At 44.1% G+C, this 11606-nt stretch overlaps 1 protein-coding gene across 1 annotated transcript in view; it reads right to left on the minus strand.

The window, feature by feature from the left end:
- LOC109926315 (E3 SUMO-protein ligase PIAS3-like) overlaps positions 1–11302 on the minus strand; it is a 16198-nt gene extending 4896 nt beyond the window's left edge. The window contains exons 1-8 of the mRNA XM_048620274.1: positions 10832–11302; positions 9905–9989; positions 9121–9171; positions 4867–4957; positions 3139–3273; positions 2921–3026; positions 2402–2475; positions 238–398 (exon numbers count right to left, since the gene is read on the minus strand). Of these exons, the coding sequence (XP_048476231.1) occupies positions 238–398; positions 2402–2475; positions 2921–3026; positions 3139–3273; positions 4867–4957; positions 9121–9171; positions 9905–9989; positions 10832–11288 (1160 nt within the window). The 5' untranslated portion in view covers positions 11289–11302. The remainder of the gene's footprint in view (positions 1–237; positions 399–2401; positions 2476–2920; positions 3027–3138; positions 3274–4866; positions 4958–9120; positions 9172–9904; positions 9990–10831) is intronic.
- Positions 11303–11606: the final 304 nt, after the last annotated feature.

Raw genomic sequence — 11606 nt, forward strand, 5'->3', positions numbered from 1 at the left:
CACACACAATAAACACAGCCATCCCGTCCTCGTCTCTCACACACACAATAAACACAGCCATCCCGTCCCTATGTCTCTCTCTCACACATGCACACCCACCTATTCTGTCCCCGTATCTCTCCCACTCACACACACACACACACACCCCTATCCCGTCCCTGTAGTTCTCTCACACACACACACACACACACACACACACACACACACACACACACAATAAACACAGGTATCCCGTACCCATCTATGATCAGGTTCTCATAAGGTGCTTTCTTGTCACATACAGGGCAAACCCACGTGGCTTTCTTCTCATTCATTTGTAGGTAAAGAGTTGCATCAAAGCACTGTAGGTGTGTGCAGGTGACTGCCCGGCATGGCACTGAGAGCCGCATCTTTCCCAGCTGTACAAACATACCAAGTTAGTCTGATTCACTCAAAACATCTTTTAGCAGATTATGAAAGATAGACAGTGTCCCCAGCACCGAGCGACAGAAATACCCAAATCCCTTTATGTCGGTGCTAGTACTTTCTCCACAGCACAGCGGGGTCAATGAGGTGTGCTCAAGAAACCAAAGTTGCAGGCAGCAGTGTTTTGAGTTCAGCATGTGGAAAGGGTGACATCTCTCTAAATGCCCTAATTATCAAGCATACACATCTCTGGATTATGGGTCTGGAAAATAGTCGTGACTGGGTTGCAAAGTAATTATCTTGTGATTGTTTGGAACTGCAAAGTCCAAAGGTTAAAGAAGGCTATCGTCGATTTGTTTTTTACAAAAAAAGGTCTTTGGAAAGCAGTTTGCAGCGAAGTGAGGTAAGTGCAGAGTGCTATTGCTTCAAGTGTTGAGCAAATAGACCTGGAAAGTGCAGATGGATCTATGCTGCTGTCACCTAGCAACCACCGCTGGACTAAGGTAATGGGCATTTCTTCAGAAGACACATAGAAGCTGAGGGCAGTTGTTGCGTAAGATTTCAACAATGTAGTACTGTATCTCTCAGTCAGAGAGAGTCAGAGTTTGAAGTTGCAAGCAACACTCAATGAAATAGCTCAAAAAACTCCGGTGAACTTTCAAATATTGGATTTCTTAACTGTTTCTCATCTGAATTTGAAATCTGGTCTAAAAATTTCCTATCATTCTATGACTAAACCCATTGACCAGAGACTGAAGGAACAATGGGTGGCATGATGCCTCAATGGTTAGCACTGCTGCCTCACAGCGCCAGGGACCTGGGTTCAATTCCACCCTCAGGTGACTGTCTGTGTGGAGTTTACACATTCTCCCTGTGTCCGCGTGAATTTCCTCCAGGTGCTCCGGTTTCTTCCCACAGTCCAAAGATGCGCAAGTTATATGGATTGGCCATGTTAAATTACCTATAGTGTTCAGGGATGTGTAGGTTAGGTGTGCTGGCCGAGGCGGGGGCGGCGTATAGGGATGGTCTTTGGAGGGTCAGTGTGGACTTATTGGGCTGAATAGCCCATTTCCACACTTTAGGGATTCTATGGAACTACCCTTATATTTTGGATGCTCGACGTGCAAGGTTTCCCATTTTATCCCACTCATAATTACTCTGCAAAGCTCTGTTTCTGCATGTCTGTGCAGGTCTGTCTTTTCAGAGTGCGAATATAAGCTTGGAATTAAGGGAGCTATACTTTAATTCAAATTGGAGCTTAGACGAAAACCAGCTTGCCACTTGTTTGAAGAATGTGTTTGCCTATAATAAAGATGATATTTTTAAGTTTATCGAAGAGCCTGATGAAAGTCTCTTGTATTCTAGTTAATGGTAATGAAAAGAATCAGTGAGTCTAGCTCATCCCTCCTGCCGGGGAAACACAGCAGCTAACTCACCGAGACTGAAAGCAGGCACTTATGTTATAAGCACGTACTCACTCATTCTTGTTCTAAAAACACTGGTCAAAAATCAGAAACAAAACATGTGTTTTGGTCAATTACAAACAAGCACATAAAAGCAAAGATGATCAAAAGACCCCAGTTACTCACTAGTGCTCATCTTAGCCTGTATGTAAAGCAATGCAAACAGTCCCTTACATTCCCCAGACACAGAGGAAGAAGAAAGTTTTGGAGGAAAACTAGCTGGGACTCGCTAAGCCTTCCCAAAGGTGACAGTTTGCATTAAAATTAACCGTCTATAACATAGTTTATCAAATCCCTTAAATAGGTTCACCTCTAATCTGTATTTCACAGTATGGGTATCCCAAATCCCCTTTGTTTCTACTTATTACCTGAAGAAGGCAGGAGACAAATGCATTTCACTGTACTCTCCATGTTCGAAAACAACTCAGAAGATTTTAAAAGTTTACAAAATCGTTACATTCTTTTCAAAAATTTGCAGATGGAATAGCTCTCCCTTTGTTCTGGAATAAAAGAGCTAAGACAAAAGTACGCACTGGGCAGATGAGCGAAACACGTAAACTTGTGGTGGCGATCTCACTGTCAGGGTCTGCCGTCAGCTTTTCTTTGACTGTAATAAAGATGAAGAAAGAAGCTTTCAGTCTTAATAATCCCTTCTTTCCACCCCTGACCCCCACTAAATCATCCAACAATTCTGTATTTCCAGCAAACGACTCATCTTGGTGAATGACAGGGCTGCCGTCACCCTGGTTCAGAACCTCTCTGCCCATGTTGTTATATGCAAGGGTCTGTCCACACTAATGTATTACACAGAAGCTGTCACTAGACAAAGCTTGGAGTCACACAGATGCGCCCAGTTTGTGGCTCAGTGCCATAAGGATTATCTTGTTATCCCAGAAGATGACAACTTGGGGGAATATTTCTCACAGGCAAGAACCTATATTATCCCAAGGACATTGATGATTCTGAGGATTTGACAGCAGCTCAGGGGATGACTGCAGTGCAGCATAGTACAGTGGAAGCCCTGTATCCCCACCCACCCCAGTTATGCTTACTCAGAGCTCGAGAGTGGTCGGGGTTCCGGATCCCCTTCGCTCGCAGTCTTTGCAGTAACGTTGCTGACGTTAGCTGTTTGACTAGATACACAGAAACAGAATAATTCTGTTCAATGAAACAAAAATAGAGAAACTGTCAGCAACGAGGAGCCACAGAGGCTTCAAGAGCTCAAACAGAAAACACAGTGCGAGGTCACACAGCAGCCTGCAGTACTCACCCTGCCGTATTCGGAGGACCAGTTAATGGTGATCATATTAGGGATGGTGGCCGAGAGCTTGATGAGTGAAGTAACGTTGATGGGGCGACTGGGTCGTTTTGGTTCCACTCCATTTTTAGTGGGAGGAAGATATCCCTACAAAGACAGAAGCAACTGAGACCTTGGATCCTAACCCTAACCCTATCGCAGGAGGGGATTATCAGCATCACCAAGTCCAAAACATTTCTTCCCTCTTTAGAGATCAGCCTTGCCGGAAACTTCCTCAATTCTGACAGACATCTTGCGTTCTGCAGAAATCGATCCTTCGAAAGCTTCACCCCTACACCCCACACACGACCGCTCAGCATATTCATTCACTGATCAGAGAACAGGAAGATCCCACATTCTAGTCTATTCTCTTAGCCCACTGTACTTCACCAAGGATTTTATCTCCAAAGGTTTAAAGAATGAAACAGAACTCGAACAACAGATACAAGATTTGTCAGCCACATTATCAGCTTTCTTAGTATTACTGTTCAGAGACATGGTACACTGGTACTGAACCAGCAGGTTATCAAGAAGTTTCACATGAAGTAGAACAAAGTGAAATAATTGTGTCTTGTCCAAGCTCAGCAGAATTTCTGCTAACTCTGACAAAGGCCAACAGGAAGCAGATTCTTGACTTATGAAGAGATGGTAAATGATGTGTTATTTTCAGGGGATCACTGCCACCTGTTAATTCATTCAAACAAGTTCAATTTGCAAAGGGAATGGGAAAAGGTGAGTGGATGATGTTGGGCTCATGTCAGGCAGCTGGTAGGATCGTAAGAGGACACTACATTGACAGCTGTTCATTTACAGGGCAACCAGGCCACAAAGTAACTCCATCCTCAACCCTCAGTTCTCTTTTTATTTTAAGAAGCTCGTTTATTATGTGACACAAGATGTAGTGACCTTCTGTTCACAAAATGAAATGTGAGCTATTCGAATCTCTCAGAAGCAGAATCCATCAGCATCCTTGATCATTAACCCTCCATTAAACATAAGGCCACAGCATGCAAAGGAAGCACTAATTTCCCTAGGCACCACAGTATTTAAGTTACGCAAGAAAACTGACCGAAACAACAGAGCTTCTTTTCAAAATAGTTCACAGTCTATCCACAAAACGCTATGAGCCTAAACGTGCCTTCTAGGTCATTGAGATCACAGCTAATGCATTTCCAGCTTATTCTGAATGGAATATTTTAACAGGGTAGTCATTTCCCTATTTGATGCACCTCAGATCTCAATCTCCGTTTAATTTAACAATTTTCATTAAAATTGGGTCCACTGCATTTTATCCCCATATAGTAATTCCTGAACACGTGCAGCCTTGGAGATTCCACATTAATTTACAAATAATTTGTAGCCTTTATGATTTCAAGCTTTTCTTGGCTTCCAGTTACCAAGTGTTCCTTTGTTGGCATGTTTTAAGCAGCTGCCTCTCCTTTACAGCCTATTCTCCACCCTAACCTATTGCATCCAAGCTAGGCTCTCTTCCACATTCACCTTCCCTTCACCCTCACTCTCTCACTCCCACTCCTCCCCTTGCAGCTTACCCCATCCTCTCTTACTTCCCCCCCACCCCCTTCCAGCTTCCCCTCTCTCTCCCCTACTTCCCCCCCCATTCACATTCTACGCAGGAGGGAAATAGTTAGAGACTCAGCATCAAGCAAAGGAAGAGGCAGCAGATATTTCTGAAACACTTACCGGTAAAGGGCAGAGCTTCCCGTTGACTTTTACAAATAAATTAGGAGGGAAGTAATCCTCCTGAGGACAGCTAGTCTCACACAAACAAAACCTGCGACAAAGGTACAGAGTTATATTAGAACAAATGCAGCAACACTACACCATAACCTTGATACAAAACCTTAATTTCAGAGCCACCACAAGACTGTTCAGACCACTGCCATCAAGTTAGACTGCTGTTGTGCAAGAGGATTGAATGATATGGATCAAGGTAAGAAATTAATATATAGGTAAGAACACAGGAAATAAGAGCAGTAGTAGGCCATTCAGCCACTCAAGACTGCTTTACATTCAATGAAACCATTGTATCTTCTACCTCAACATAGTTTTCCCACACTATCCCCATATCATTCTAAGTCTTCATATCTACAGACCTGTTGCTCAGTCCAGAACATCTGAGCCTCTGAGGTGAAGAACTCCAAAGATTCACTACCCTTGAGGTGAAGAAATTCCCTCATCTCAGTTCAAAATGGCCTTCCACTTATCCTGACACAGTCATCTGGTTCTAGACTCTTCTCAGCTTCCCCCCAGCAGCCTGTCAATCCCTGTAAGAATTTTTCTCCTTCAATGAGGTCCCCTTTCTTTCTCCTAACCTAGAGAGCACAGGCTCAGTCTACACAATCTCTCTTTATAAGATAACTCTTACATCCCAACAATCAGTCTGGCAAACTTCTGCTGCACTCCCTCTACGTTAAGCTTTTGTTCCTTAGGCGGGTGGATAAGAACTGCATACAATATTCCAGGTGCAGACTCACTGAGGCTCTGTACAACTGCAGCAAGATGTTTTTAACTCCTTGACTAAAATCCTCTAGCAGCAAAGGCCAAAAAAACCATGTGCCTTCTGTAACTGTTTTCTGCACCTGCATGGTAGCTTTTAGTTTGAAAAAGAACAGCCAGGACCCTTTTATACAAGAACTTCAGAATCTCTCAACCATGTAAGGATTATTCTGCACCTCCAGTGCTCCTCCTAAACTGGGTAACCTCACACATAATTACTTTGTATTACAGCTGCCATGTTCTTGCCCGTTCATTCAGGCTGTCCGAATCCCCCTGAAGGTTTTTGCATCCTTTCAACTCACATTCCCCTTCAGTTTTGTGTTATCAGTACATTTAGGAAGGATGTTGTGAAACCTAAAAGAGTTCAGAAAAGATTTACAAGGATGTTGCCACTGTTGGCAGAAGCTATAGGGAGAGGTTGAATGGGCTGGAACATATTTTCCCTGGAACATTGGAGGCTGAGGAGTGACCTTCTAGATGTTTATAAAAATCATGACAGGCATGGATAGGGTGAATAGACAAGGTCTTTTCCCCAGGGTAGGGGAGTCCATAACTAGAGGCCACAGGTTTATGGTGAGATGGGAAAGAATTAAAAGGGACCTAAGGGACAATTTTTTCCACGCAGAGGGTGGTGCATGTATGAAAATGAGCTGCCAGGTGGAGGCTGGTACAGTTACAACATTTAAAAGACTTCTGGATGGGTACATGAATAAGAAGGGTTGAGGGGTTTAGAGGGATATAGGCTAAATTTTGGCAAATGGGACTAGATTAATTTAGGATATCTGGTCGACACGAACGAGTTGGATCAAAGGGTCCATTTCCATGCTGTACATCTCTATATCTCTATGACTCTATTTGGTCCACACACCCCTACCATTGATAGAGATTGTGAAGAGCCAGGGTCCTAACATGATCCTTGTGATACCCTACTAGTCACATCTGCCAGCCTGAAAATAGCCCATTTATTCATTATCTCTGCTTCCATCCTGATCAATTCGCGATCCATGCCACTATATTCCCCCCAATCCCATGCTCTCTAATTTTGCTCCCTAATCTCAAGTGGGATCCCACCAAAAGATTTCTGGCAGTCCAAATGTCCCCCATCCATGGCTTACCCATACCTATTATGTTTCTTGGATGAAAATATAGGTGATCTGATTTGTAAGTTTGCAGATGTCACAAAAATTGAAGGAGTTGTAGTGAGGAAGGTAGTCAAAGGATACAGATGAGTTGGAAAGTTTGGGAGAGAAATGGCAAATGCAGTTTAGTCCAAACGAGTGACGTGATGCATTTTGGGCGGTCAAACGCAAGAGGAAAGTATACAGTAAATGGCAGAACCCTTAGGAGTATCGATATACTGAGGGATCTTGCGGTGGAAATCTATAGCTCTCTGAAAGTGACAACACAAGTAGATAAGGTGATAAAGAAGTTGTACAGCATGCTTGCCTTCACTCAGGGCACTGAGTATGAAAACTGGCAAGTCATGTTGCAGCTGTATAAAACTTTAGTTAGGCCACATTTGGACGACTACGTGCAGTTCTGGTCACCACACTACAGGAAGGATGTGGAGCCTTTAGAGAGGGTGCAGGAGATTTACCAGGATGTTGCCTGGATTGCAGTGTATTAGCTGTAAGGAGAGGTTGGACATTCTTGGATCGTTTTTGTTAGAGCATCAGAGGCTGAGGGGCGACCTGATACAAGGATATAAAATTATAGAGGGGTATGAACAGTCAGAGTGTCTTCCCTGTGTGGAAACATCAAATAAGTATATACTTCAAATAAGGTTTAAGGTGAGACAGGGAAAGTTTAAAGGAGAAATGGGAGGCAAATTTTGTTTTAAACACAGAGTGGTAGGTGCCTGGAATGCACTGCCAGGAAAGGTGGTAGAAGCAGATATGATAGCAATGTTTAAGAGGCATTTAGTTATGAATGAACATGCAAAGAATACAGGGATATGGACCACGTGGAGGCAGATGGGTTTAGTTTAGAATGGCATCAGGTCAGTACAGACATGGTGGGCCAAAGTGCCTGTCCCTACGCTGTACTGTTCTATGTTCTATTCTGCTAGTTACATCTCATACATAAACCCATGTTAACTGTGCCCAATTCCAAGTGCCCATTTATCATATCCTTTATAATGGAATGTAGCATGTTCTATCATACGGATGTTAGGATAACAGGTCGGTAGTCCAGTTTTCTTTCTTCCTCCTTTCTAAAAGGATGGGGGTTACACTTGCTACCTTCCTACCTGCAGGAACTGCTCCAGAATCTATAGAATTTGGAAACGTGACCACGACCCCATCGGTTTCTCTACTGCCTATTTCAAAACTCGGAATTAGATCATCAAGTCCAGGGGATTTATTAACCTCGAGTCCCTTCAATGTTCAGTTTCTCCACAACAACGTTTTTAAAAGTACTGATTTTGTTTAGTCTCACTCTTGCTGGGATGTTTCTTGTATCTTCTTCCGTGAAGACAAAAAAGGTATCTGTTGAGTCTCTCGGCCACTTCCTTATTCGACCCACAACAAATTCTCTGGTCTCAGCCTGTAATTGGCCCAGATTTGTCATTGCGAATCTTTCTTTTTACATACTGACAGATGCCTGTGGAGGAGGCATCTGTTCACTGATTGAAGGGCTGAATGGAGGAGTGAGCCCTGGGGCTGGGGAGTTGTGGTGTAGCCAAACAGAGGTGGACTGCAGGGAATGAGGGCCTTTCAGTTTCATATACATTCAGTGACACTCTAAAGCACAGTACTTTATATACTGAAGGGCAATTAGATTCAATATACAAAAGCCAGATCTCCCCACGTACACCCCTCGGATTTTACATATGGAAACAGGGACGCAACGGCCTACTGGTATCATCACTGGACTGTTAACCCAGAGACCCCAGGTAATGTTTTGGGGACCTGGGTTTGAATCTCACCATAACAGATGGTCAAATTTGAATTCAATAAAAATCTGGAATTATGAGTCTGAGGATGACCACGAATCCATTGTTGATTGTCAGAAAACAACCCTCTGGTTCACTAATGTCCTATATGGAAGGAAACTGCCATCCTTATTTGGCCTAGCCTACGTGTGACTCCAAACATACAGCAATATGGTTAACTCTTAACTGCCCTCTGGGTAAGAAATGCTTGCCTAGCCAGCAATGCTCACATCTTATTAATGAATTTAAAAAAAACACAATGAGATGGATGGGAATCTCTCCCCGTCTTTCAGCAGCTCCTTCCCATCATACTGCCCCTGTGAGGCCAAGTCAGCTCCGAACACATCCAGCTGACGTGCAGCTTGCAGAAATCAAAGGCAGATGAAAACTCCTGCTCAAGTGGCATTGTTTGTCATTCCCACTGCCATTCTCTACAACACCCTGACTGAGAAAGGGAACACTCTCACCACCTGGCAAGCTACTAAAGAACCCCTCCAAGACCTTACCTCAGTTGCACCTGGACTGTATGATCACCTTTTGCTCCAAGTAACAAATCTCTGAAAGGAAGAAAACCAATTGTTTGAGTAAAACTGCCCCTCAAAATAAAAATACATTGCTGCTTGGTTTATTCATTGTGTAGAATCAAAAAATAGTTACAGCATAGGAGGCAACCATTCAGTCCTTTCAATTAAACGCTTCATCGTCCATTGGCAAAGGAAGAAACCAGAGCCAGCCTTTACATGGAATGGATTTATTCACAGAGTGTGAACCATTACAAGTATATATGATGAACCATTATTCTGTATTTCTTTATACTGTTAAAATCAATTAAAGAAACTAAACCAAATTAAAAGGTGACAAACCCTTACGGGGCAACTGCAACAAAAATCTAATGTTCAAACAAAACTTAAAATTTCATTTCAAATATGCTTAAGCAGCTATCCAATCAATGCCCTCCACAAGTGGAAATATTTTCTAACTAACCTGGTTCACAGATGTCATTACACAGCCCTGGAACTAGAGGGACTTGAACCTGGGCCTCCTGTTTCAGAGGCAGGGACACAAAAAGTCCGTGACAGATCTCTACAACAGCAACCCTCTCTCTCACCCAACCATACCCTCCAACCTCTACCCACTCTTCCTCGCATCATACTCTCACTGCTGTCTCTTTGCCCCCGCCTCCTCAGGCCCTATCCCTCACACAGTCAATTCACGCTTCTGAAAAAGTCTCTCTCTGATAGCTTACTGAACTGTTTGGGTGAAAAGTTTTGCCCATTTTCACACTCTCACCTGGATGAGCAAATCTGTTGAACTTGCTGTGGGGTCAATGCAAACGTAACAACAGCTTCCTCAAATCGTTGACCATTACTTGATACTGTACAAAAAGAAAGCAGAAAGGATACAATGGAAACACTGCCTCATCATCATCGAGAAATAATATAGGCCCGTGAAACTAAAATGGAACAAAAAACCACAGAAGCTGGAAATCTGAAACATAAACAGCAATTGCTGGAGAAATTCAGCAGGTCTGGCAGCATCTGCAGAGAAAAAGCAGAGTTAACATTTCTAGTCTAATTCTGAAGAAGTCTCCCTTCCTTCACCACCCCAACCCTCACTACTCTCTCCTTCCCACTCCTCACTGCTTCCTCCTCTTGTGCTGCTCTCACTGACCGACTGACTTTCTTTGGAATGAGATCAAAGTTGTCCTTACCATAACACAGTGCCATGTATGGGTATAGGCTATTCTGCATATGCTGCAACGTTGGTAGCTAGGTCCCATTTTCGTTCTAGTCTTTATAAAATATTGTTCCTCTGTAATGCCCTCCTGCTTGTGCAGAACTGCAATGTTTGTCTCAGTTGGCTGGACAGCCAGCTTGTGATGCAGAGAGATGCCAACAGTGTGGGTTCAGTTCCTGAAACAGCTGAGGTTACCATGAAGGACTCTGCATCACAACTTCTCCCCTTACCTCAGGTTAAACCACCAGCAGTTGTTTCTCTCGAATGAGGGAGCAGCCCTATAGTCTGGTAAGACTATGGCAATTTTACCTTTACCTTACCTTCAGACCAAACAGAAGGTCCCATCAAATTCCAGGCATGCTGGGTACAGAATGACCACTGGTCAACAATATCATTCCTTCCAAATCCACCAAGCTCCACCCCACCCCACCCCATATCTTCCCCTCCAAGCCCCCAGGCTAGTCATCACCATGGCCTTACCTAATGTGGTTGGTTTGGTCAGCTCATCATAGATGTCATAAAATGGCAGTCTCCTCATTTTGACGTCTGGATGCACTGGGGGCGACAGATGTTGTAAATCTAATTCTCGCTTGGGAGTGAGCATGCTGAGGGGAGACAACAGTGGGGACACCAAGGCCGAGGCAGCAGAGGTACTGTAGTGAAGCTGTGGATTGCTGCCGAGAGCCAGAGATGCACTGGCTGAGGGATGAGCCACGGCGTTCTGGACAGACAGTAGAGGCAACTCCATGGTGGCGTGGCTCTTGCGAGGGAAGCGACGCCTGTAGAGCTCTTTGATTTTCATGTGCACAGCTGGACTGCAGCCAGACTTCAACATGTACAGCACTTTGGTCAACAGCTCGTGTTTACGGCCTGTCTTGTTCCGGCCAGAGAATCCCAGCAGCACTTGGAGTTCCGACACTCTAAAGCTCATCACCATGTGCTGCAAAACAGAGAATCTGTTAGAAACAAAAACAAGTTGCTAGAAAAGCTCAGCAGGTCTGGCAGCATCTGTGAAGAGAAATCAGAATTAACGTTTTGGATCTAGTGACCCTCCCTCAGGATCTGTTAGAGTGGGGAAAAGGTAGGGCAGAGAGGCAGGGGTGGAGAATGGTGAAAAGGTGGGGGCTGCAGGGCCAGGGGATAGTTTTGCATCAGTGTTGAGAAGTGGGGCATCAAGGGAGAGTGGAATTTATCAGGGTGAGTGACGAGATGCCAGGTAAATGGTTTGGTCGGGGGGGGGGGGGGGGGGGGGGGG

This window comes from Rhincodon typus, chromosome 46 (assembly GCF_021869965.1).
Source record: "Rhincodon typus isolate 14 chromosome 46, sRhiTyp1.1, whole genome shotgun sequence".
Taxonomy (NCBI): domain Eukaryota; kingdom Metazoa; phylum Chordata; class Chondrichthyes; order Orectolobiformes; family Rhincodontidae; genus Rhincodon; species Rhincodon typus.